The sequence below is a fragment of the Perognathus longimembris genome, chromosome 12 (genome assembly GCF_023159225.1).
Source record: "Perognathus longimembris pacificus isolate PPM17 chromosome 12, ASM2315922v1, whole genome shotgun sequence".
In the NCBI taxonomy this organism is placed as follows: domain Eukaryota; kingdom Metazoa; phylum Chordata; class Mammalia; order Rodentia; family Heteromyidae; genus Perognathus; species Perognathus longimembris.
Window position 1 is genome coordinate 14957098 of NC_063172.1, and position 27402 is coordinate 14984499.

General features: G+C 40.9%; 1 protein-coding gene across 1 annotated transcript in view; it reads left to right on the forward strand.

The window, feature by feature from the left end:
* Positions 1-27402, forward strand: part of Sntb1 (syntrophin beta 1) — a 207186-nt gene that overhangs the window by 161646 nt on the left and 18138 nt on the right. The window contains exon 4 of the mRNA XM_048359093.1: positions 12832-12971. Coding sequence (XP_048215050.1) covers positions 12832-12971 — 140 coding nt within the window. The remainder of the gene's footprint in view (positions 1-12831; positions 12972-27402) is intronic.

The following is a 27402-nucleotide window of genomic DNA, read 5'->3' on the forward strand; positions in this document are numbered from 1 at the left end:
TTTTGAACCTCAGTTCGTAATATGATTAGAAGGAAAAAGTGTCTGTGATGAGAAAGGTCACTTACTCTTGTAGGACAAGAGCAGAGATGAAGTGGATGAAGTCTATTTGTGTTTGATAAGAACATATAGGAGGATGCTGAGAAAGAAGTTGCTGGAAGGAAAAAGAGACAAGAAGCCTACTCCTGAAGACTTTAGGGTGGCTGATTTCCCTGGAAAGGTCAGATTCAGGTTGGTCATAGCCTGTGTCTTTGTGCATTTCTTACTTCTGCAAGGGCTTGGTATAGAAAGTTATGCAGCACAGGCATTAACAGAAGCAGCACTGTAGAGAAAGCCTGAAACTTGTGATTGACAGTGACTCAATTATGGACATGCTGTGAAGGTAGCATCCTTTCTTATGTGATGGGCCTTGAAAGACTAGCAGTGAGTGAGAGGGTTCTGGGAAAATTTATTTATCATAATATACTCTTAGAACGTGGGGATGTGGCATGTGTTCTGTGTAATGTTTGTCATTCTTCCCAGTTTGGTACTGGGGATCAAATCTATGAACTATATACTCTACCACTTGAGCTATACTTTCAGCCCTTTTGTTTTCTCCAGCTGGCCTTGAATTTACAATCTTTCTGCCTTTGTCACAGATGTAGGTAGCATTACAGGTATGCACGAGCACTCCAGCTTGTTCCCACCTTTTGTATGTTACCTTACTTAATCCTATGAAATAGGTACCGTAACCTTAATTAAGGTAGACCACTGTGGGATAGTGGTAGAAAAATGGAGGACAGAAGCAAAGAGAAGCCAAGGAACTTCTTCCTTGAATGACACTTGTAGGAGTGGCTCTGCCTCACCTCATTCTGTCTCTTAATTGATGGTCCCTTCCTGCATGGCCCAAATTCTCTCTTGAGGTTTCTCTCCATAATTGTAGTTCTCACTAGATGGGAACTAGAGCTCATGAATTCTGATAACATCTCCTACAACCTTAATCTCTTCAGCTGTCCACTAGTAAGGTACGTAACCCATTGATATTCTCTGACTCGACTCTTCACATCCATCTCTGCTTTTGAAATCCTCTAACTTGTCCCTATATTTTATCCTTTCTGAATTACCAGGCAAGGCTGTGTATTTTTTCAGAAGACTTTAGATATAAAGTCAGGGAGAACAGGCATTCACTTCTGTTCCAGGAGGGAGAAGCAGAGGGATGGATTTAGTTCAAGGAATTAGTTGACGTGATTGTGGGAACTGGCAAGTCTGGAACGCACAAGGTAAGGGCAGACTAGAAACTCAGGCAGGAGCCGCAGCTAGAGACTGCTCACATGGAATATCTTCTTACTCAGGAAAAGTAGTTTGCTCCTTCAGGACTTTCAACTTATTTGATAAGGACTTCCAGATTAATATGAATAATCCTTACTTAATACCAACTGATAGAAGTGTTTGCCTCATTGACAAAATATTGTCACAGCAATGCCTCAATAAATATTTAATTGAGTAGGTCAACATTATTTTTAACTAAGTTGACACAGAAAAGCAATCATCACACTTTTATGGTGTAAAGGGTTATAAATGGAACAGAAAGCAAACAGAGGCACATGATTGACTATCTGGTGATTATAGGTTACATGGCTCTACCTAGATAGAACTCATGGCTAGGCAAGCAGAAACCCTTCCACTGCTGGCAATCCCTAGACTCAGGAGCTAGATCGGAAGACTTATTGTTTTGAGATTTCTATAAAAAATACCAACTAAATATCCCATGCCTAATGTGTGGGATACAGAGGGTGTCCCACAGATTCTGGTCAAATGCTATAAGACTGAAGTCATACCTAGTTGGTTCCCATAGACCTCCAGTAACCATCTACCCTGTCCTCGAGCATCAGTGTGTGAAGACCTCAGAAGCCTGCGTTTCGTGTGTTTTTCACTGGACATTCTGCACCTACCTATAGCTCCAAACTGTCTCCCCTTTGCTAGGTATGAACTATCTATACCAGCTACCAGAAATGGATGAAAGGCTGCTTCTAATCTGTGACACTCGTGGATAATTAAATTAGACTCCTCTCCGTCTGGTGGGGAAAGCTATTTTATACTTTCATTAACTCCAAAGGGCCATTTCAATTACAGTCTCTGTTGGGTAAACAAGTTATCTTTGACTTACAGCCTTGGCTTCCTTAGCACCCAGCAAACATGCCCTTTAAAAGGGTGCTGTGCACCAAACATTCATAATTTTTTTAAAAAGGTGTCTTTGGGAAGACATGTGGCTTTATCACTAAATCCGAAAAGAGCAGGCTCCTCAGAAGAAAAAAATAAGTCTAGGCTTCAGTATGCTGTTTTGTTTTCAGAGGATGAAAGGCGAGGTGTGTTATAGGCTTTCTTGTCTGCTTCCTCATTGTATTCATTTTTCAAGAGAGAAAAACCAAGAGTTCTTTCAAAGATGAAAATGTTAAAAATGTAGGATTATTTGACCTCAACAATACATCAGCTTTGAAATGAACTATACAACTCGGGGATAGGAGGATTGGGAAGGGAAAAAAGAATTGGGAGCAAATGAAGCAGGGGGTGATACTGTTCAAGAAAAATATACTCAATACCTGACTTATGTAACTGTAACCCCTCTGTATGTGACCTTTACAATAAAAATTCTAACAACAATGCATCAGCTTTGCCTAGGGTCTTCACCTGCCTGCATGGCTCTTCACTAATGGTGACACCATTGCACTATTTACTGTGTAAGAGGAACCAATACATTTGCCTTTTCAGTTGGCTCTATCAGTGCTACATGAGAAAACAAAGCAAAAACTGACTTTACTGAAATTTCAAAACTTATGGCAAAGGACCAAGTAACAAATCTTGAACTCTGGTTATCTTGCTCAGTTGAAACTCTTCCATATAAACTGCTCCAACTGAGAATACTGATTTTCCTGGTAGCAAGGAGTCATCTAGTATCAAGAGCCTAAGATTCATCAGCTACTGGTAATTTGCAAGTCTGCAGTTGTTTGCATTGGGATTGACCTTGAACAAGCTACAAGGGATTGGTAAAAGGGTCAGGCATGAAGAGTACATAAAAGCCAGGGAATTATTATAAGACCTTTGCCGTTATGAGCACTGTGTCTTAAGAGGTCCTACACTCTGGAAGCCACCATGCAAAATGTTGCTCCTATAAAATGTCAGTTTTAAAAGATCACTAGTATATATCTCCTTGAATCTCTTCACTTGCCTACAAGCAGTAGAAATCCTTTTTTGTTTGTTTGGGATCCATTTTCCATCTAGAGACAAAGATAGTTCTCCTTCAAGATGTGTACTAGCTCTGCCACTAGGAGACAAGACCCTACAAGACTTGATTTGCAGATGGAGGCTACCCGTTACTAGTCTCATGCAACAGCCAGCCACTGTTCTCCTGTCACAGGCCACACTAGTACTTCCGAGGTGTGATGAGGCCTATGAAGAACACTAAGAATTCACCGGAACCCTGTCTATTATATCTTTGACTAGTATTGTGTTTGTCTTAGTCAGGGTTCACCAGAGAAACAGAGCCCAGGGCTTCATGCTGATACCCAGGAGGAAATCAATTGTGAATATGGGTTTGTACAATTGTTGAGTCCATGACATCCTGACCTATTGTCTATAAGCTGCAAAACCAGGAAGCGAGGAAGACTTATTTTACTTCAGAAGGCCTGTGACCTGGGAGCTGCTGTTGCAAATCCCAGAGCCCAGATCTAAGGGCAGAAGCTTGTCCTTGCTCAAGAAATGAGAGAGGCCAGGCAGGCCGACACATGCCAGCTATCCCAACACTGGGGAGGCTGAGGCAGGAACATCAAGAGTTCAGAGCCAGCCTGGGATACATACTGAGACCCTGTTACAGACAGCAACAACATGAAAAGAGATGAGAGAGATGGGCTGCGGGTTGATCACTTGGTAGACCGTATACTTTGCATGTGAGGGACTCAAGATTCAATTCCCTGAACCAAACTATCTGGGCTCTCAATAGATTGGATGTCAACCAGCACATGGGTGAAAGACATAAAAATCTACAAGACTCATTTCAATTGAAGCTTTGGGAGTGGAAGCATGTTCCTGCCATGCCAGCTACAGCAGAATCTATGAGTAGGAGGAGAATCAGAATCCAGGAGATACTGGGACAGGAAGAGAGACCCCGTCTGAAAAATAATCAGCACAAAAAGGGACTAGTGGCCTTGTTCAGATGCACAGCACCTGATTCACAAGCACAAGCTTCTAAGTTCAAACCTCAGTACTACAAGGAAAACAAAAGGCTGGAGTTGTAACTCCAATCATATTACCTTGGATGCTGCATAACCATTGGGAACCACAGCTTGTCCTTCTGTAAAATGAAGATAATGATAATATGTTCCTCAAATGGTGAAAGGGATGGCATTTCTAGTGTTAGCTTGCCAGAGCTTTGGTAACATAGTACCACAATCCAATCCTGGCTTACCAACTCAGGTAGCTAACACAAGGCTATTGACTTCCAGTTTGGGAAGCAAGAATTCCAAGGTCAAAATGTTGATGGAGTTGGTTCTTTCTGAGGGCTAGCAGAGGCTCCCTGTCTCTCCACTAGCTTCATTCTAGCTTTATTCTAGAGAACACAATTTCACCCACCCCGGGGCCCAACAGGAGCAGATTTTTTTTTTTTTGTATATTTACTCCATCAGCCTTATTCTCCCTTGATAACTGGAATTCTTTGCCTGCCATGAGGAATCTTTCATCCCCAGAGCTGAATAATGCAATTGAATATGGCTAGCTCTATCTAAACCTTTTTCTCCTAGCTTGCCCTTCTTTTTAAGAGACACGAAGATTTAACCAATTCCAATCATTCTGTTCTGACTCTGGTATCATACTGTATAATTCAAGTAAGGTATGGACATGAAATTTATTCTCGAACTATGAAAATGATGAGCTGAGCAAATAAGCAAACAAGATTAAAAGGGAGTGTTTGCAAATGTAAAAGAAAATATGCATCATTAATCACTAGAAGGAATTTATTCTGATATACACCACAGGTGTTCATTTCACACAGCTGGTGTTGGAAGCTTCTCAGAGGAAGTGGCACATCCCATGGCAGACCCAGGATGTCCCTAGTTGGGCCACGACACTGAGAGGGGGAACAAGGACATATTTGTTTGGTGGGATGGGCTCTTAGAAGGCCATCAGCAATGAGAGATCAGTAATGAGATGAGGGACCTGGTGGGGCAGGCAGATCCAATGAAGGACCTGAGTGTAAGAAATATTGAGAGTTAGTCATGTGGCCATGGGCTTCTCTGGAAGGAAGGAAGATGGGAGAGAACCATCTAGTGTGGAAAACATGTAGTCAGAGAGAAGACACACAAAATGATTCCCGTGTGAGTGGCAAGGAAGACGCATGGCAGAATCCAGAGTGCCGTTCACATTGATGGCCAGGATTTCACTCAGAATGCCAAGGTTGGGTTTCACAATAGGCGTGAGTAATGTAATCATTTACCCTCTCTCTTGGATGGGGTTCCAGAAGGAATGGTATACTAATGGGTGACAAGGACAAGGATGCATTTATTAATAGCCAAACAAGTCCTGATGAGCACGAATGCCAAGCCCTGTTAGATGTGAGGTTGTGTATAATGTGCTGTAAGCTATGTGCCCAGCCTCCTGTGCACTCAATTTTTGTTGGGGTCTACAAGATGAGTTAATGGCCAGATTGTCACTAGGGCCAGCCTAGGGGACGTGAACTCACCACTGAACAGCAGGGCTTTAAAGTGGCCGCAGTGACCACAGACAAAACCTGCCACTCAAAGAAATCTGGTCATCTGAACACTGTTGGCTCATGCTTGTAATCCTAGCTACTCCAAAGCCAAACTCTGGAAGATCAAGGTTCAAAGACAGACAGATGAAAAAGACTGTAAGACTCCTTCAAAATAACCAAGAAGTTGGGCTAGACATGCATTAAGTGATAGAGTACTAGCTCACAGAGCAAGTGGGAAGCCCTGTGTTCAAAGCCTATTGGTAGCAAAGGAAGAGAGGCGGGGGAGGACAATTCTTAAGTCTAAGTAATGAGATGAATGACATTTCTTTCCATGAAGGGAGATTAGACTAAGGAGGTAGAGCTTTTCCTTCTTCCCTGTAGGAAGTATTCAGCAAGGTCGTTATTCTGCTTTTCAAACTGCAAGGAAGAATGTAAAATAGGCAATCATCCTAAACTTAACATAGATTTAGGGGGCACTATATTAGGCATGCGAGTCTTCTAATTGATTCATTCAACCTGATTATGTTTAACCTGACTTCAAGGTACACTAGAAAGGAACTCCAACAGAATCCATCTCCTTTCTTCTTTTCTTCAGTACTGAAATTTGAACTCAGAGTCTAGATGCCTATTACACAAGTACTCTACCTCTGTACTGTACTGTGCCATATCTCTAGCCCCATTTGTTTTAATTGATTAATTAATCAATTGGATAACATCTTATTAGCTTTATCTAGGCTGGCCTCCAGTGCACACACTTTGGCTTCCAAGATGCTAGGTTTACAGGTGTATGCCTCCATGCCTGGCTCTAACTCCTTTGTTAGAAACAAAGAAGAGATGTTAGAATGACTTACTGGAAGGTGTTTGGAGACTGGTGGTGTTTCAAAGGGCTGTCTCATTAGCAGCAACAAACAATGGCAGAAACAGACTCAGGTGGTTGGCATGGCCCTCCCTGTGCACAGGGAGACTAGACCCTCCACCCCCATCCTCCGGCGTCCTACCTCATCTTGCTGTAAGTCCCTGCTATGAAAGGAAATTTAACACCAGGCCGGGCACTTACCTCATGGAGGTGTGTGCTTCCCTACATTGGCTTCATTATGGACTCGGGAGAATGAGACATTGCCTCGAGTGGAGTCATAAGAGGCCTCCCTTCAGAATATTAGCATCTGACCTTCTGCATACTCAGTAAGTAAGATCATTTGCAAGAATATCCACTTCATGTCCATAAGTCTTCAGAACAAATCAAGAAAACTGGAAAACTAACAGCAAATGTCATAGTTCCTGGCCATTTTATTATGATTAGTTTCCTGCTCCTACTCTCTCACTAGAAAGTACTGAGGATAGAATTCTCTGGGTCCGTGTAGGAATTTTGAGTGTCTTGTGACATTGTTTAAACAGTAAGACACCAGGCCTTTCTCATCTTTACCTTTCTTCTCACTTACCTTAGGGGAAGCTATGTTACTTTGAAACATTTAATTATAACATCTTAAAAATGAAGTAAGCAGGAGTCTTTAGCTAACATTTCCTACATGGGAGGCACAAAATATTCCCTATCTAGCCTAGAAACCATTCTGTTCTTGTTTGTTAAAAGTTGTTGCCAGGAGCTGGTGGCTCACACCTGTTGTCCTAGCTACTCCAGGTGCTAAGGTCTGTGGATTGTGGTTTGAAGCCAGTCAGGGTAGGAAAATCCTTATGACTCTTGTCTCCAATTAAACACCAAAAAAACAGAAGTGGAGCTAGGACTCAAGTGCTAGAGCACTAGCTTTGAGAGAAAAGAAGCTCAAGGACAATGCCCAGGCCCTAGGTTCAAGCTCCAGAGCTAGGGTGAAAATAAAATGTTTGTTGTTGTGGTTGCTGTTTAATAAAATTTGAATGTCAGAGGGACATGTTTGGCTTGCTTGCTCGTCTGGGGCTTCCTGTCTTAGCCTCCTGAGCGCTAGAATTATAGTCGCCCAACACCATGCCTGATTTACATCAAACACAAATGGAACACTTAATCCACTATCTTTTAGCCATGCTTGAACTCAGTGGGTGATCCAGATAGCAAATAACCTGAGAACTGGGTGAGAGAAAAGGAATCAGCCCCCCAAAGCTAAGACATCCAACACAACACTTTTATGGACCTTTTTCTAGTTTACATCTTTCTTTTTTTTTCTTCTCTTCTTTTTTTTAAGTTTACCTCTTTTCCATTACATTCTCTCTTGCATTCAGCTGTCAATGTTTTCTGATTCCTGACTGCCGGGTCCTGAGGATTATTTGGCCCAAACTAGAAAGAAGAGAAGGATGAGAGTAGCCTTGTCTAGCACTTCTGCTGTACTCTTGTGGCTGCTTTGAAAAGCTGTACTTTCTCTACTTTTGCTTAAGGGGAGATGATCTGCATCTGCTTCTCTGAGGGTTGGTATTCATTAGCTATTTTTTGTAGATAATTTGGGAGTTGATAAATGCTAATTACTATGATTATACTGGTATCTTAATCTTTTGTTCTCAATATCTCAGGCTAAAGTTAAACAGACAACTTAAAAAGTTGTCATACTGGGAATATGGCCTAGTGGTAAAGTGCTCACCTTGTATACATGAAGCCCTGGGTTTGATTCCTCAGCACCACATATATAGAAAAAGCCGGAAGTGGTGCTGTGGCTCAAGTGGCAGAGTGCTAGCCTTGAGCAAAAAGAAGCTAGGGACAGTGCTCAGGCCCTGAGTTCAAGGCCCAGGACTGGCAAAAAAAAATAAAGTTGTCAGGATAGCATGAACTCACTGGACCACCTCTCCTCAAGTAGAAGGTCTGCATAATATAATATGTTTTGGGAATACATGAATGTGTGTATGTGTACATATATATGTATACATATACACATACATATATATACTGTATTTTGTATTTTTGAAGTAGGCTTCAGAGACTTGTCTCAAGTGGAAAACCCCGGGTCTCTCTTCCCCATATTTCTTACCCCTCACTTCTTACAGCCATTTTGTGCAGAAGGGAGCAAGCACATGGGACTCAGCTAAGGACACAGTGTGATTCTGGGTTTTGTTTTGCAAAGCTTGCTGTCTTCCCGTTTCCTTTCCTTTGCCTCTTCCCTTAGAAATACACTCCATTCTTCAGAATGACAGCCACAACTTCGAGAGCAGAGGTGGAAGTCTCTTACGTCTCTTTTGAACAAAATGCTGACACAGCTGCAGCGCTGTTGCATTAGCATTGAATTATTTTTGGGAGCCAGGACAACTGGATTTATAATGGAAGTCCTCACTAAAACAATAGCCCACATTCTTGAGCTCAACAAAAATTGTACTTTCAAGGCTTAAGCATGGGGCTTATAGAGCACAAGATAAGGTTTTGGAAACCCTGTTCTTCAGCCTGTGTTTTTCTTTTCTTGCAATGTCAGTTGTTCTCAGGAACAACCTGCTCTCCTCAGTCATTTACATAGCATTAAACGACAGCTTCCACCCAGGGGTGGTGCAAAATGGCCCCTGGAGTATTCTCAAGCACAGTTCAACAAATGCACCCAGGGATCTTTAATAAACCACAGAATGTTTAGGGCTGTAGGAAATTATTCAAGTTATGGATACCACTTGACAGGAGGGTATGGTTGTGATTTCCCCACCCAGGGACCCGCCTTTCACTCTCAATGTTCACGGTGGAGATTTAATGCTATTTCTGCAGAAGAGAGCTTTGTCATGTTCACATTTAAATGACTGATTCCGGTCAAAGTTAATGGATCAGATCTGACTAGGTAAGTAAGATAGTCACTTTGGGACGATCATTCGAAACTTCTCCAGTCCTATTTAATGAGCTGGAAAAGTAATTTACTGAGTTTAATGTAGAAGCTGGAAAAAATTTATTTCACCCCCCCCCCAAAACATTTTATGCCTTGAGACCACAGCTTATTCACCTTGAAGGTCAGGCACATTGCTTTCTTGAATGATCCATGTTGATCTCTTGAGGATGTTCTTGTTCTGTTCAGGAAAAAGAAATGTTTTCTAACATAAACAATAAGCTAAAGGTAGATTTTTTAAATATGCACGAAATTCATTAAGGGAAAAGTAATCCAAGTAGTCATGCACATTCGAGTATGAACAGCTTCATAGCCAGCAAGAAAGGATTCTTTGTTTAGAATCTTTATATTTTTTCAATTGTATCGTTCTTTTTATATTTTCTGTTTTATTACCTTTAAATGAAGGTATAAAGGAGGTGACATAGGTCATAGTAGTTTATGAATACAATGCATGCGTTTTGATCAACCTTCTAGCCCCTCCCCTTGGAGCAACCACTTCCCTTGCTTTCCTTAATTGTATGGTATATACAATAAATTCTTGACTATATTCTCCCCTCCTTCCCACTTCATTCATCTGCCCCTCTCTCCTTGGCCCCACTCCTTGCCCTTGGATGGGCCCATTTCTTGGTGCTTATTTTGTTGGGCTTTGTTCTAGTCTTTCTAAAAGATTATACTATGTGAGCTCTCCATAAAATCTACTGTATAGTAGAAGTATTCAGTTAATTCATCCAGTAGAACACAAACAAGGTTACAATAAAGCTATCAGCATAACCATGTTCATTGCAGTATTATTCACTATAGCCAAGATACAGAGACAGCCTATATGCCTCTTGATAGATGAATGGATCAAGAAAATGTTATGTGTGTGTATGTGTGTCTGTGTAATATATATGTATGTGTGTATACACACACACAAACACACACACACACACATATATATACACATACAAATGTTCCATGGTAGGTATAATGTGCCTATGAAACTATAATTTGGGAAGTATGGAAGTTGTTACAAATATTTAGAATTGTTTTAAATGAGGCACTATAAAATAAACACCACCACCTGGGCTGGGGATATGGCCTAGTGGCAAGAGAGCTTGCCTTGTATACATGAGGCCCTGGGCTCGATTCCTCAGCACCACATATACAGAAAACGGCCAGAAGTGGCGCTGTGGCTCAGGTGGCAGAGTGCTAGCCTTGAGCAAAAAAGGAAGCCAGGGACAGTGCTCAGGCCCTGAGTCCAAGGCCCAGGACTGGCCAAAAAATAAAAATAAAAAAAAAATAAACACCACCATTGTTCAATGGATTCTTCTTAGGAGAACTGGGGAAAGGAAAAGTGGAGAAGATACTGACATTGTTAGCTTCAAAGATGTTTTCCTGCGCCTTAGGATTTTCCCCATTACTTGGTCATGTCGATGCATTTCCAAGGGATATCTTGCGGTTCTACATCACTGTCCCATCCTATTTCACTGAAGAATCCCATCTACCAGCTGTTAAGTCCTCCGTACATGCTACCCCACTTAACTCCTACCAAGGTGTTCGGCATGGTGTTTGTTTCTAACTGTGCTAGCCTTTATCAGATTTTTACCCAGTTCATCTTCACCATAGTTCTCTTGCTATGAGTCTTATCATTTCCCATTTTATAGGTACAGAAACTGAGATACAAAGGAATTTGCTTATTTCCCAAGACATCCTGGAAAGGAAAGTATGGAGCAAGATGTCTACTCAGGCATCCTAGCACCAGAGATAACTACCTCAACCTCTGCTGTGGGTGATGTTATCTTTGCCACTGAGGAAATGGAAACTCAGAGAAAAACAACTTCATCCAGACCATAAACAGCAAGGCTGGTTCTCAGACTCAAGCAGAGCTTACAAAACTCTCCCTTTACTGCACATTTCGACTTTGGTCATTCATTATTTTATTATTTTTCAGGTATTTGGGTTTGAGCTCAGGGCCTCTTTCTAACTAAGTAGGAACTTTGAACCCTTGAACCATGTTGCCAGCCCTGAGGGGTTTTGCTGGTTATTTTTGAGATAGTATCTTACAGCCTTTTTCTGCTTGAGCTGACCTTGGACTATGACCTTCTAACTTTCAGCCTCCTCTTCAGTAGCTAGGATGAGAAGCATGAGTTACCTAGTACTCAGCTTATAACCACTTCTTGGCCTGCCAGGAAATACTAATTATGGCTGTTTATGCAAAAGCCATACACGCATGCTTATACCGCAATACAGATTCCATGGTGGCCCTCACAATGGGAGAATGAGAATGGAAAGTGAATTTAATTACCTACATTACATGTTTAGCTTGCTATTTAGTTTAATTCAGAATAGATCTTGAGTTGTAGCTAGTTACTAGTAAGATTGTTTTTATTCACCCATGTCAGAGAAGACAACCTTCACTTCATCTAAAGCAATGCTTTATCTTTAATGAGCACATGCATTGGCTAAAGAGCCTGTTAAAATGCACCTTCCAATGCACTAGGTATGGATGGGCCTGAGACTCTGCATTTCTAGCAACCCTCTAAATGACACTGATGAAGCTAGAACATGGTCCATGTTCTGTCCATATTTTGAATTGCAAGGTTAGAACATTGAGCATTCCAATCCAATCTTAGATATTAACCTGGATGCCCAGGGTTCAAACTGGAAGCCAAGGACTTTCTTAGATGAAAGAATATTTATGGAGCATGGGAAGATCAATACTGGGCTGAGGAGGATGAAGTGCAAGTTAAAAACTTACTTTCACAATTCTCAAGATGTATCTCATCCTATCATCCAGCTGAGCATCCCTTTCCCATCACTGCTTGTTCGTTTGGGCTTTAAGCTAAAGAAATTTTTTTTATCAACTGAGTAGTCAGTATAACAAAAGATGCTGAGATGGTGATTGTATCACAGGGACAACTAAAAAGCACAAGAATGAAGAGGCTGTGATTGTCTCACATCTTTGCGGGTAGACAACTTTCTCCACCGTAGATTTTTCAGTACCTTTGGTTATTTATTGAGAAATTTTCATAATTTTTTTTAAAAGTGTTCTACTTGAGAATGAATTGAGAGTTTTGACTTCCCCAGGCATTTGCCTCCCCTGGCGAAAGTCAGTGCTGATTGGCAGATGAGAACCGAGACAGATGTGCAGCAGCTGGGCTGCTTCTTGGCTCAACTGAATGATAGTTTCAAGATCACTGGGATCAGAATTGGGTTTTTTCCCCCCTTTCCATTTCAGTAGTGCAACCTGATCCAAAAGACATTCATAGTAGTGGTCCTCTGGTAGAAAGGATGCCAACTTCTCTTCTCAAACCTCCCTGTTCTCTGGCTGTTATTTGACAGTTCTCTGCTTTCTGTTTTCAGGTGCCAGGCGAGAGTGAGAAACAGTGGAAACCAGCCCTGGTTGTTCTGACTGAGAAAGACCTTTTAATCTATGACAGCATGCCGAGGAGAAAGGAAACCTGGTTCAGTCCAGTTCACTCATACCCTCTTCTCGCTACCAGGTAGCCATATCCTTGGATTTGGGCATACCATATTTACAGAAGGAAAGTCTGTTAATCAGTTGTAATCATTGCAACGTATTCTGTATTATAGCCTACTAGTACAGCAGGAACTAACAACTCCTTAAGAACAGAGCCAGCCAGGTGTTAGTGGCTCACATCTGCAATCCTAGCTACTCAGGAAGCTGAGATCTGAGGAAGAAACTTCTTTTTGAGACTCTTATGTCCACTTAACCACTCATAAACTGGTAATGGAGATGTGGCTCAAAGTGGTAGAGTACTAGACTTGAGTGATCAGGGAACCATTCTAAGGCCCTAATTTCAAGTCCTACAACCACAAAACAACAACAACAAAAAGAACAGAGCCAGGCTGGGCAATGGTGGCTTGTGACTATAATTCTAGTTGTTTAGTAGGCTGAGATCTGAAGATCTTGGTTCAAAGTCAGCCCAAGCAGGAAAATATGTCACACACACACACACACACACACACACACACACACACACACACACACACACAGAGAGAGAGAGAGAGAGAGAGAGAGAGAGAGAGAGAGAGAGAGAGAGAGTATGCCAAGAACAGAAGACAGAATGGGGAAAGGATAGTCCCTTCTATAAGTGTTGCTGGGAAGACTGGGTGTCTGTATGCAAAAAAAATGAAATTGGATCTTTATCTTAAACTGAACACAAAAAATCAACTCAAAATAGACTAAAGGAATATGTACATATAAGACTTGAAACCATAAAACAGTTAGAAGAGAACACATGGACAAAGCATTTGATTTTATCTGTGGCAATAGTCTCTTAAAAATTACACAAAAGGGGGCTGGGGATATAGCCTAGTGGCAAGAGTGCCTGCCTCGGATACACGAGGCCCTAGGTTCGATTCCCCAGCACCACATATACAGAAAACGGCCAGAAGCGGCGCTGTGGCTCAAGTGGCAGAGTGCTAGCCTTGAGCGGGAAGAAGCCAGGGACAGTGCTCAGGCCCTGAGTCCAAGGCCCAGGACTGGCCAAAAAAAAAAAAAAATTACACAAAAGGCAGACAATAAAAGTGAAAATAGATAGCTGGGATAACATCAAACTAAAAAACTTCTGCATGAATGAAACAACTGACCAAATGAGTTTCAAAATATGTATCTGAAAAAGTTTAATATCCAAAATATTTGGATGCCTTACAAATCAATAATAACTGATTGATTTTAAAAGTGGACATGGTTTAATGGCTCAGACTTGTAATCCAAGCTCTCTGAACCAGACAGTGAGAGGACTGTGACTAGAGGCCAATATAGTAGGTCAACTATCAACAGACATACTTAATGCAGTGGCACAAGTCCGTAATGACAGGTACATAGGAGGCTAACCCCAGGCAAAAAAATGTGAAGCTCTATCTGAAAAATAACTAAAGCAAAAGGACTAGGGACATGGTCCAAGCATATTTGCCTACAAACACCAGGCCCTTTGTTCAAGCTCTCCTACCAGCACTGAAAAAAAGGATCTAAGTCTGCCCTTAGGTTAAGAGGTATCTGTTTTTTTAAGTTGAGTTCCCCAGAATTTGGTGTATAGATATTCAGAATTGTTATATCCTCCTGTAGGGAAGATCCCTTTATTAGTATGTAATGTTCTTTTTTTAATCTCTTCTTGCTAATTTTAATTTGAAGTCTATTGTATCTGATATTGTATTGCTGTTTTATCTGATACTATCTATTTTATCTGATAGTGTACTGCTACTCTGGCTTGTTTATGGGACCCATTTGCTTCAAAGATTTTATTCTAGCCTTTCACTTTGAGAATATGTTTGTTTTTATTGCCAAGATGTGTCTTGTAGATAGGAGATGGATACGTTTTGCTTTTTGATCCAACTAGTAAATCTATGTCATGCAATTGGAGCATTAAGTCCATTAATAGTGAGAGTTAGGACTGAGAAGAGTTTGGTAACTTCTGAAATGTTATCCAACTTCTTAGGGACTGTGCCTCATCCTTTCTTACTAAATCAGGTTCTCTGGTGAGGGGCATTTTCTCGGACAATATCTTGTTGGTTTTTATATGTAGGGATGTCTTTAAGTATCTTCTGTAATGCTGGTTTGGTAGAAGTCACTAGTTTCATTTTTTTTCTTGGTTATGGAACGTTTTGATTTGTCCTTTAGTTATAAAGGACTGCTTAGCTGGGTACATTATTCTTGGTCGGTAGTCATTTGCCTTTAAGGTATGGCATACATCATTCCAGGATACCCTTGCTTTCGTGGTCTCAGATGAGAAATATGTAGTTATTCTGACCGGTTTTCCTTTATAAGCAATCGATCTTTTCTCTGCACAGCTTTAAGGATCTTTTTCTTGGTCTCTATTAATCCCATGTGGATTACAATGTGATGATGGGATATTCTCTTCTGGTTTGGGATGTTTGGTGTTCTTAAGGTCTCTTGTATCTGAAGGGGATTTTCTTTTTGGACATTTGGTAAGCTTTCTGTGAGAATTCTGTTAAATATCTTTCCTTTCTAGTTCTCTGCTCTTTTCATACCTCAATACCTATCAGTCCTAATTTAAGTCTTCTGTTTGAGTCCTGAAGTTGTTATAAGCTCTGTTCTTGTTTTTGGATTTGTTCTAGATAATTTTCTCTTCTTTTACTATTATATCTAATCTGTTGTTGATACCTGACACTCTGTCTTATATGTCATCTATTCTGTTGTCAAGAATTTTTACTTTGTTTTTGTTTTTTTATTTCACTGCCTTCTAATTGCTCCCTTTTTCATTATTTCTCTTTATTTTTTATTTTTATTTTTTGGTCAGTCATGGGCTTGCACTCAGGGCCTGAGCACTGATTCTGAGCTCTTCTGTTAAAGGCTAGCACTCTACCAGTCTGAGCCACAGCACTACTTCTGGTTTTCAGGTGGTTATTTAGAGATAAGAGTCTCACAGACTTTCCTCCCTGGGCTGGCTTTGAAAGGCAATCCTCAGATCTCAGCCTCGTGAGTAGCGTGGGCCACCGGTGCCAGGCTATTTCTGTCTCTTTATTGAAGTTTTCTTTATGGTCTTCTGGGGACTTCTTTATTTCCTTGATCTGTTGACCTGTATCTCCTCTCATATCCTTTAGCTGAGAAATTATTTTTTTTATTGAACCTCCTTTACTTCTCTTGGAATTCATTTATTTTTCTGCTTCTCTCCATGGATTTTTCTATTAATGTTTGGTTAGTCTCATCATGTTCACAAGCTGCCTTATGGGGCTGGGAATATGGCCTAGTGGTAAAGTGCTCGCCTCGTATACAAGAAGCCCTGGGTTCGATTCCTCAGCACCACATACATAGAAAAAAGCCAGAAGTGGCGCTATAGCTCAAGAGGTAGAATGCTAGCCTTGAGCAAAAAGAAGCCAGGGACAGTGCTCAGGCCCTGAGTCCAAGCCCCAGGACTGGCAACAAAAATGAAACAAATAAACAAAAACAAACTGCCTCATGTGGGTTTTCTATCTTCTCATTAATCATTTTTATCAGTCGTGCTTTAAAGGCATTTTGGGAACTGTCTTCTAGGTCCTTGATTGTCTGACCCATTGCCTGGGTATTTTCTGTGAGAATTAAGCTTTCTTGACTTGCCATTTTTCTTGTATTTCTATGTTATATTATGACCATTTGGAGAAGCTTTTGGTATTACTTGGGGGCGGGGAGGGAGGGATTGTGTTCTTCCTAATAGGTTGTTTTGTTCATTCTTGCTTGATTAGCCAGCCATTGGTTTGATATTCTGTTGGGATTTGCTTATCTGGGGTCAGGTTTTCTTGAGACCATTACGTATTAGATTAGAGGTTAGTTGTGTTGAGATGCTGTGATGTGAACACTTGTCATAGTTTCAGGATATCAGTGCACAGAAATAGGTAAGTAATGCTGCCAAAGGAAGACAACACTACAAACACCATCATCAGGTTACTCTCTATCTTTTATATTTTATCAAAAGTTGGGCCAGGGCATTGTAGATCATACCTGTAATCCTAGGATTATGGTCTAATGCTACTAAGGAAACTGAGATGTGAAGATCATGGTTCAAAGCCACCCACAGCAACCAACATATAAGTCCATGAGATTCTTATCTCCAGTTAGTTACCAAAAAGCCAAAAGAGGAGCTGTAGCTCAAGTGGTAGAGCATTAACTTAGAGTAAAAAGCTCAGCAGCAGTGCTCAGAATTCAAGCCTCAGAACCAGCACCAAATAAAAATATATAAATAAACATTGAAATATAAAAATCATTGGCAAAAAAAAATGTATAGGAAAAGAAAACCCTTGTGCATGTCTGTAGAGAAGGTGAAATGGTGCAGCCACTGTGCAAAACAGTGTGAAAATTTTTCCGAAAACTAAAAATAATACTATTGTCTGATCTAGCAATCTCACTTCCAAGCTTGTTCCAAAGGTGTCAAAATTAGGATCCCAAAGACATATCTACACTCTCACAATCATTGCTGCATCATTCAGAGTAGCCAAGTTAGGTAACATGGTCTGTGGGACTCTTATCTCCAATTAACCAGCACAAACCAGAAGAGGAGTTGTGGCTCAAGTGGTAGAATGACACCCTTAAGTACAAAAATGAGAATGTGAGGCCCTGAGTTCAAGCCCCAGTACTGGCACAAAAATAAATAAAAGAAAGTAATAAGTGGCAGTCATTAAAAGCAAATTCCCCAGAGAGTGGAGTGGGTTTCCAGAAACAGTGCATGGGACCTTACTTAAAAACTTTGAGTGGGGTACTGAAAGTGTCTGTTACAGGTTCAAAGGTAACCGAGATGCCAAGTCAGAACTGGAAACAAAGGACACAAATAGTGCAGCACTATATACCTGTATCTGGTGTGGAAATAGAAAAAAGAAACCCCTTTCAGGTCATAACTGTGGTCCATCAAAACAGAAGACTCAGCATAAAGAAGCCAGTGTGACACAAAAGCTAAAGCACAGCCAGTTGTAGTGCTTCTTTCCTCAACTCTTTGCCCTCCTCTCAAAATACCCAGCCTAGCCACTGAACTGCAAAATGAAACTCGTATGTGTATACCAACCTGACTACCAATGATAAAATTAGGCCTATAGTTATTATTGTGAACTCCTGCTGGCAGCTTGTGAAGCAGAGGATGTACAAAACGTTCAGATGTCACCGGCTATTCGTTCTTACTTCATCCCCTCCAGCTAGCAGGTAACTTGCTCCCTGCTCCCTGAGCAGCAGCCTAGAAACATAAGAAGTGGGAGATCACATCCTAGTCTTTCTCTCACCAGACCGGTGCTTAGCCTCAGGCTAATCTCTCTTCCTCCCTCCTTCTGGGCCATCATCTGTTAAGTGCACTTAGTTGTCTAGGAAGCCCACAGGAAATGTACTTTGGTGAAATAGGTTTTTAATAGACCTTTCAGCTTGGGTGTCATGGTTCATTGGTCATGGTCAGCTTCTCTCAGGATGTACCACCCAGGAAACAAAAAAAAAAAAAATAGGGGAGAGGGAAAGGGGAAGGGGGGAGGCAGGGGAAAAATGAGGAAGGAGGAAACAAGTTGAACAAGAAATGTACTCACTGCCTTACATATGAAACTGTAACCCCTTTGTACTTCACTTTGACAATAAAGGGGGGGAAATTGTCCCTTGTCCCTTCCTTCTTATATAATAGTGATGTCACGTGATGGTGCCTATAGGCAACTTTGAGCTGTGCCTCCAAATGAGTTTCTGTGGAAAGTAGTCCCCTCCTCAAAATGACATTGAAGCTGTTCGGTCTTTTCTTGAAAAGCTGGCTCTGTGGGGTGGGGGCCTGAGCTGAGGCTCTTGATTTCTGTCAAAGGATTAATTCTGAAAGTGATACAAGGGAGACTGAGAGGAAGCAGAGGTTACCCCAACACTTTCCTCAGCTGTTTCCCCAATTGCTTATGCAAGTTCATTCACTTCCTCTGTGTCCCATACAGTTGTATGTGGCAGTATTCTTTTGCAAGGGTCCTTGGACATATAAGCTGTCTACTCGGGGCTTTTGTTGCTGTTTACTTCTAAAGAAGTGAAGCTTTGTCTGTTTAAAAATATTATTTAAAAAATATTTTGTTGAGGGCTGATTTACAAATCATAATATGTACCAATTTTGTCAATGACAGTTTTTATTAGCTAATATGGAGCTATGTCTTTTAAATGTTATTATGGGGTGTCTACTAAAAAAGTCAAGTGGATTCTATTAGAGGTTTATAAAAATGTTCCCAGTTTCAGAAACAACCAAATGTTTATTAAAATTCATATTCTCAGGCCCTGGCTGTGTTCTGGATAAGTAAGCTTGACTCAGGAGACAAATGTTTTCAACAAGCATTAGGCTAATGTAGTCGCAGCCATATGACGAATGGGAGGTTTTATTCCTGTTTCACAAATAAGTAACTGAAGAACTGAGAAGTTAAATCATTTACTCCAACTGTACACTAGTAATAGACAGACAGGAAATTCAGACTTTTGCCTTCTGTTTTCTCTTCTGCTATTCTTTGCAGCCTTCAAGAACCTATCCTTTCTTCCGAGAGTTTATACCGCTCTAAGAATTTTACAAGTGTATCCTACCCACATCATGTAACAATCAGTTACCCCAGGTGCCACTACAAAGTGAGAGAGAGGGAGTTTGGTTTCAGGAGTGAAAGTGCCTACCCATGGCTTCCACGAGTAGATGTCAAAGTGTGGCCTTTAAACCTTTCAGTATGAGTATTTGTTAATTAAATGCATTTCTAGCCTTACAACAAACCAGTTGAACCAGGAACTCTTGGCACCATGCCCATTCTCGCTGTGACTTAACAAGCCCTGTAGGTATTTCAGACGCAGGCTGCAGTTTGGAAACCACTGGTTTAGAAGCCTATGCCCTGCTGTCTCCCTGTTCCCAGGATCCATGGTTATGGGGGGAGCTCTACAGTGACAATCTGCTTCCTTTTTTCCTTGGGGCTCTTAATACCATTTTACCTCAGGCTGGGATGACCCCTGATGTTCAGCTCAAAATACTGAGGACATGTCCTGGTTCCAGGTCCTAAGTATCAGCAGCAGCTTCTAGAATGTGGCATCTTCCTGCCCTTCCTTCTCACTTCACATGATCTTTTGATATTTTGCACTCTTCCATGTTAATGGCTGTGTAGGATTCCATCACACCAAGGCCTTACCCAGGATATAGGTTCTAGAAACTTACAATCTGGCTCTAAATTCCAACTTGGCTTCTTACCAGATTTGGAACCTGGAGCAAATTTCATAATCTCTTTTTTGCCTCATATCACACATATGTAATGTACAGATAATCCCTGATGGGATTGTGATGTTAGTATCACACTTTGTGTAGTCCCTAGGGTGGTGATTGGCATATGATAAGGGCCAAATAAACTTAGCTGCTATTAATCATACTTTTTAACCTTTTCTCTATAAGTACATTTGCTACATTTTTTTAAACTGTTGTGTTCAATTTGGGATCAACTAATACCCAGTTGTGATCATCAGCATGTTTTTAAAGAAATATTTTGATAGCCAGCAATTAGAAAAGCAAAGACAATAGGAAACCATCCTATCTACTGGTAGGAAGAGAAAAAGTAATTCACAAAATCAGGTTTGTTAGACCTAAATTCACATTCAGGTTTTGTTCAGTCAAGGCCTGGTTTCTAGTCTGTCTGACCATGTTATGTCCATCTTACTTGACCTCTTTTTCTTCTTCTGAAAAGAAAATCGAATTTTAACACCTACTGAGGTCATAATGAAAATTAAAATGTGACCACAGTATTAACCAGTCAAAATAGAGGCTAATCCAAAATGCTTAAGACTAGAAAAATTATCAGATTTGGAAGTTTTTATGTGTACATATATGTATATATATGTATATACCTATACACACATACATACATACATACATATACAGAGGGGAAAAGTAAGGGAGAAATGTACAAGCAGTACAACTTTATGGTGTCTTTTTTTTCACTTGTGGCCATATAGGTTTTCAAAGAATTTGGAATTTTGGAGTATTTCAGATTGTAGATGTTTGGATTAGGGATACTGAATCCATACTACAGGCTTAGACAACAGAAATTTAGTTGCAGAGGGTGAATGTCCAGGGTTAAGATGCCAATACAGTCAGTGTCGGATGATGACCCTCTTGGTTTGTGTACCACCTTCGTCTTTCACTTGGCCTCTTTTTGTGCATTCCTGGAGAGAGCGCAAGCTCTCTGGCACCTCTACATATGAGGGCACAAACCCTGTGGAATCAGAGCCCCATTCAAATAACCATGTTTACCTTCACTAAATCCTTAGAAGCCCTGTCTCCGAATATGGTCACACTGGGGTGAAGTCTTCAACATATGAATTTGTGATAGGGGTACAATTCATTCATCTCATTTTTGCTTTGCTCATAGTAATGATGCATGTATCGCTTTCCTCAGCCTAATGCCTGACACATCGCAGGCCAGGGCTACAGCCCGACTTCTTCCTTTCCTTCCCAATGCCTAGAGAAGTCTAGTCCAGAATGTCAAAGCCCATCTCTTCCTTCACACAAGAGAGATTGGCTAGAATGAAAGCCAATAAGGAAACAGGTTTCTTCTCAGTTGAATTACTTCCATAGAGAGCTTTGTTTGGGATTTTATTCAAGACCCAGAAAAATCTAATTTCTGTTTTTCTGAAGATGGAAATTCAATTGTGTTTCAAAGCCATGGTATGAGAAATGTTCACAACATGTTCTTGGCATTGAATGCCATGCGGGCAAGTTTGCGAGTAGTCATCTGTCCTGCTGACACACTTCAATGTTGCCTCTGTCCATTGCTGGTACTATTTCTAACAGCAAATTCGAGAAGGTTGCAAACACATTAGAATTGTAGATAGTCTCACCCTTCAGCTTTTTATGAGTCCTTGGGAAAACAATTTTTTGCCTAGTTGATGTTTATTTGGTATTGCTGAACATCTTTTTAAAAAATAAAAATTAAGGGAAGGGAATATGGTCTAATGGTAGGAGTGCTTGCCTCGTATACATGAAACCCTGGGTTCGATTCCTCAGCACCACATATATAGAAAAAGCCAGAAGTGGTGCTGTGGCTCAAGTGGTAGAGTGCTAGCCTTGAGCAAAAAGAAGCCAGGGACAGTGCTCAGGCCCTGAGTTTAAGCCCCAGGACTGGCAAAAAAAAAAAATGTTTTTTAATTTTAAAAAGGTACACTGTCCATATAGAGAAAGAGTGTTAGGATTTTCTTTGTCATTATTGTCATAACTGGAACTTTCAATGGGCCTCTGCAGAGTGAGGATTAAGGCCACATATTTGTGGAATTCTACAGAGGGCTTAACTCATAAATTCTCAATGCCCAGTTCTATTGGCTCTGGCCCTATTGTTTGGCCCCAAATTCCCAAATACAGAGCTTGCAAAGACAATGAAGCTTCCCTGAGCTTGGTTTTCTGGCTGCTGAGAAGGGAGGTGGAGCCTGAAAAGGGGAACTAAGGAATGTGCACTTCTTTATTTTCCTGCCACCTCGGAACCAAGGACACGGCTTTGCTACCAAATGCATTGGATAATGTTTAGAGCCTGAGGAACTAACCTGTTTTAAATGCCAAAAGCAGTTGCAGCCTCAGGCTGGCCTTTGAAATTTCAGGAACTCCTCCCACTGGGGAAGTGTACCCATTTGCATTTGTCAAACATTAAATTATCATCAGACTTGTTTTCGGGCTAAGCCTCAGAGACATCCTTACTTACCCTGTGAATGTAACCATTTTCAAGGGCATTCCCTAGGCTGGCATAAAAGGATATGTTCCAGAGGTTCTATACCATGTCAAATCACAAAGTGTCGAGTTTGTCTTCCCCTCCCAGCCAACCCATTTATGACCGTGCGTACATTGTGTCATTTGTACCTGGTGTGCTGACTAGGTACCTCCTTCTACTATTGCGAGCTCTCAGGACTGGACATGCGAGATAATCCAAGTGGCAAGTTCCATGGACTTTGAAATTCAAATAAACCAGGCATTGAATCCTGAGAGCTCTACTTGCAATGTGGTGTTGGGTAAAATTTCATTCACTCAGAATCCAAGTCTCGTCACCTGAATGATGAGACCGCTTTTTGGAAGGTTCTACTTCATACAGTCTCTTATTATTGGTTGAGACGGAATAGAGGAATGTTAAGCATAAAGAATGAGTCATGATAAATTAAGTACTTAGTAGATGTTATCAGTTGTTCAGATCAGAGAAAATAATTGAAATCCAAGTATGAATGGCTGATAATGTGACAACGTTGACGGTAGAGGAAACTCCTCATTCCATCCAGGATATCTGGTGTCTGGTGTCTGAAGAAGAGTTGTTGGGTGGTATAGAAGGAGTGGGGACTGTGGGATGGAGGAGGAGCGATTGAGATACCTTCATTAGCAGTACAAAACTAACTTTAATGCTACTGGTACAGCAGACAGGTGGCTTTAGAGTGGCTTCTTCCTTCAGGCAAGCATGTTCAGTTTAAGATAGACATTTTAACAGTCCGCCATTAACACCTGTTGTAGTGGATGGAAATGGTTTTCCAATGGTAGAATTCTTTTAGAAAGAAAAAGGTGGGGGAGATAAAAAGAAAAAAAAAAAAACAGCTCAGTGGGAGAGCCAATGGTTACCCATGTTTCATTCCTCTCAGTTGCCTGTGTCAAGCAATTAAGTCATTTATACCAGTAAAGCAGAGTTGGCTTTAGTAATTACTACCTTCCATGGAAATGCTGACTAAGGTCTCTTTGTACTGTTTGTTATGTGTCTATGCACACTGTGGCATCAGATGGGACAAGAGAATGTGGAGAAGATAATCAGAAGTTCCAAAGAATGTATTTAAGATTTACAGCTTTTAGGCCAGGCACCAGTGGTTCGCGCTAGCTACAGGGGAGGGTGAGATCTAAAGAATGTGGATCAAAGCCAGTCTAGGCAGAAAAGCCAGTGAGACCTCTATCTCCAACTCACCAGCAAAAACCCTGAAAGTGAATGGTGGTGTGGTTCAAGTGGTAGAGCAACAATGTTGATGAAAATGCCAAATGAACACAAGTTCAAGCCCCAGTATCAGCATCCATGCAAACTATTTGTATAATTATAACAGTGCTACATAGCATAAAAAGATAGTTAACTTGAAAGACAAAATTTCCCCAGACTTTGTTTTATCATGAGATGAAAATATCCATTTGGTTTCTCACCTCATTTAGCTCTAAGGAAGAGCAGAGAATAGATAAGGAATCCTATGAATGATCCAAAGTCATCATTGTACTTGTCCTGTCTGTTTTCTTCTCCTCTATAGCTAATGAGCTGGAGGGTAGCCCCTTGTCTAGGTAACAGAAAAAATGTAGACTCTGTATGCTCAAATTCTGAACTTTGTGGTACCCTGCTTAAAACCATGGGTTCCTTTTTCAGTGGAACTCTGAAAACTGTTTCCAGTCCCTGAGATGGGGAGACTATGTATGCAGCTTTCATAAGGAGAACAGCCACTCTCCATCCTCGTAACACTGCTGGCAGCTGGCTGTAAATGATCATGAGACTATGGGTAAAGGAATGGTGGACAGTCACTCATATTCACCATTCAGTTGTTAAGAATGAGCTCTAAAGCTGGGTGCCAGTGGCTTGCCTCTGTAATTCTAACTATTCAAGAAGCTATGATCTGAGGTTCACAGTTCAAAACCAGCCTGGGCAGGAAGGTCTTATTTGCAAATAACTACCAAAAATCTAGAAGTGGAGCTGTGGCTTAAGTAGTAGAGAGCTAGCCCTGAGTAATAATGCTAAAGGACAGTGCCCCAGCCCTGAATTGAAGCCCCATTATGCGCGTGCGCGTGCACACACACACACACACACAAAACACATGTCTATATCTTCATGCTGCTCACCTTTTTGTATGAAGTTGGTCTTTGCTATAGTCAATATTCCTCAATAATGACAACTTTCTGAAAGATTAGGCCTTACGTGACTTTTACCTCTATATTCAGGGAAAGATGTTTAACAACTAGAACTGAGGCAATTGATCAAGCAATTGACTTTGAGGAGGGCAGTCCCTGAACAGGCCCTCCCACCTGACACTTTCGTATTTTTATTGATTCTCTGCCCTTCCATTCTTTCGTAGAGTGTCTACTGACTGCTGGACTCCATTGGGTGGCAAGTAGATGAAAGTATTTGAGCTCATCCAACCATTTAAAGCACTCAGCCAGTGCCTTTCTCTCTCCTTTTCCTTTTCCTTTTCCATCCCTTTTCCTCCCTCCCTCCCTTCCCTCCCTCCCCCTTCCTTTTTCCTTTCTTTCTGTGTATATGTGTGGTTTCTATTGTGGCATCTGCTGGGAGATGCTAATTACAACAATTAAGTAAAATGAGGCTGTAATATTGCTTAGCAACCCAGTTACCTAATATGTGATTTTCCTAATTTGGCTGAATCTGTGTATCGCAACTGTTGTTGCTTTAATTAAGGATATTAATAATAATATTTTGTATGCAACATTTTATGCAATATTCTCTTAACACCTATCTAGAATTAAATTAGTACATAAGCATCCTTTGTGAAGGAGGATTTTTTTTTTTTTGGTTTGTCTATTTTTCCAAAAAGCAATCACGGTAGCTAGAATCTTTATCTGAGACTCCCAGAAACATCTAGCCCAGTTTGTCAGCTGTTAGGTAAAGAGAGAAACATTTGTATTGGCTTACTATAAGAATGCAGGCCTCCATTACAAGTTAATCTAAGTCTGGAACTTGAAATAGTCTTGCACCCAGTCTAAGCTTCCTGGTCTCCACCACTGGGGCACTTGTAGTACCCAGTTTATCCTTCCTTTTTATCTGCTTAGGAGCTCACTTCTATGCATCTCTGAATGGACCCATTGAAAGTGAAATTTGAATGACTTCGCTTTTCTGAAAAGTCAACATCTGCTCCCTCCCCTCAAAAAAGATGACTAAATTCCTTAAGCAGCCAGTTAGTACTGAGAACACAGTTGTTGGAGGTGAATTTACAGGAAGAAGTAGAAAATAGCTATAAGGATATTCTTATGAGCTATTTCATTGCAGTGACTTTTCTTTTTTGTACTGGCACGGGGGCTGGAACTCCCTTGTGCTCTTGCTTGGCTTTTTCTGCCCGAAGCTGGCACTCTATCACTGGAGCCACACCTTCGCTTTTAGGTTTTACCTTGTTAATTTCAGCTAAGAGTCTCAAGGACTTTTCTGCCTGGCCTGGGTTTGAACCTCATTCCTCAAATCTCAGCCTCCTGAGCAGCTAGAATTGTAGGTGTAAACCAGGGTTACTTGGCTCAACCTAGTTACCTTTTTTCATTGTGTTCTTGGTCATGGGGCTTGAACTTGGGGCCTAGGTGCCATCCCTGAGCTCTTTTTCTTGCTCAAGGTTAGTGTTCTACCACTTGAGCCATAGCACCACTTCTGGTTTTCTGGTGGTGAATTAGAGATAAGAGTCTCATGGACTTTCCTGCCTGGGCTGGCGTTGAACCATGATCCTCAGATCTCAGTCTCCTGAGTAGTTAATATTACAGGTGTGAGCCAGTAGTGCCCAACCTAGTTACCTTTTAAAAAGGTCATTTTTTTATAAATGGCTGGACATATGGATCCAGTGGTAGAATGTTTGCATGAGTCTCTGAGTACTGAAGAAAAAACAATTACTTTTTTTTTTGAGGACTGAACTAATCTGGAAATTAGTATTTATTGGCTATAAACACAAAGTCTCTAGATTGCTGTCAGCTACTATGCTTTGTGTGGTTGAGGGGTTGAAAATGAGAGAGGAAAAATCAATCACCGATCATGAACTTCTTCTACAGCCCACCTCTCTGTAATCTAGCTCTTCATTTACCCATTCATGTAACAACTGTTTTCTGAATGCTGCCACGTGCCTGGAGCTATTGTAGAAGCTACAAATGTAGCAGGGATTCTGAACTTACATCCTAATGATAACAATGCCTATATTGTAATATATCCTGTGTTCACCACTATTCCGTGATACTGTTCCAGTATTACTTTATTTAATTCTCACAATACCATGAGGTAGTTAGATTATTATCCTCTGTTTGGAAACTGAACTATGGAGTGTTTTAGAAACATGCCAAGGTCACCAAGTTAGTAAGAAGCAGAGGTGGGATTTGAACCCAGGTGTTATACTGTCTGTTCTATCTCTCTATACCAATGTCTTCATGCTCTTGGCCCATTCTCGACCATGATATGACCCCGTTCGTCTTTTTCACTTATTCACACTCCCAACCAATAAGTAATGTCAAATCTTGGTAGTATTTTTGGCTTTGCTTGTAAGGGAATGTATAGCTGCATTTTGCATTTTGTAACCAAGAAACAAAGCATGTCCTTGGATTTCTCCAGCAGTTTCAGATAAAACTTGGAAATCAGGTGTAAATGGCAGCTTGAAAGCCTGTCCTAGGGTGCCAGTATTTTTTCCATGGCTCAGTAAAGATGTTATCTCCCTTTGGGAGACAGTATTTTCTTGGTTGCTGTAGTTTAGTTCCTGTTACAGATAAGAGGCAGATGGTCATA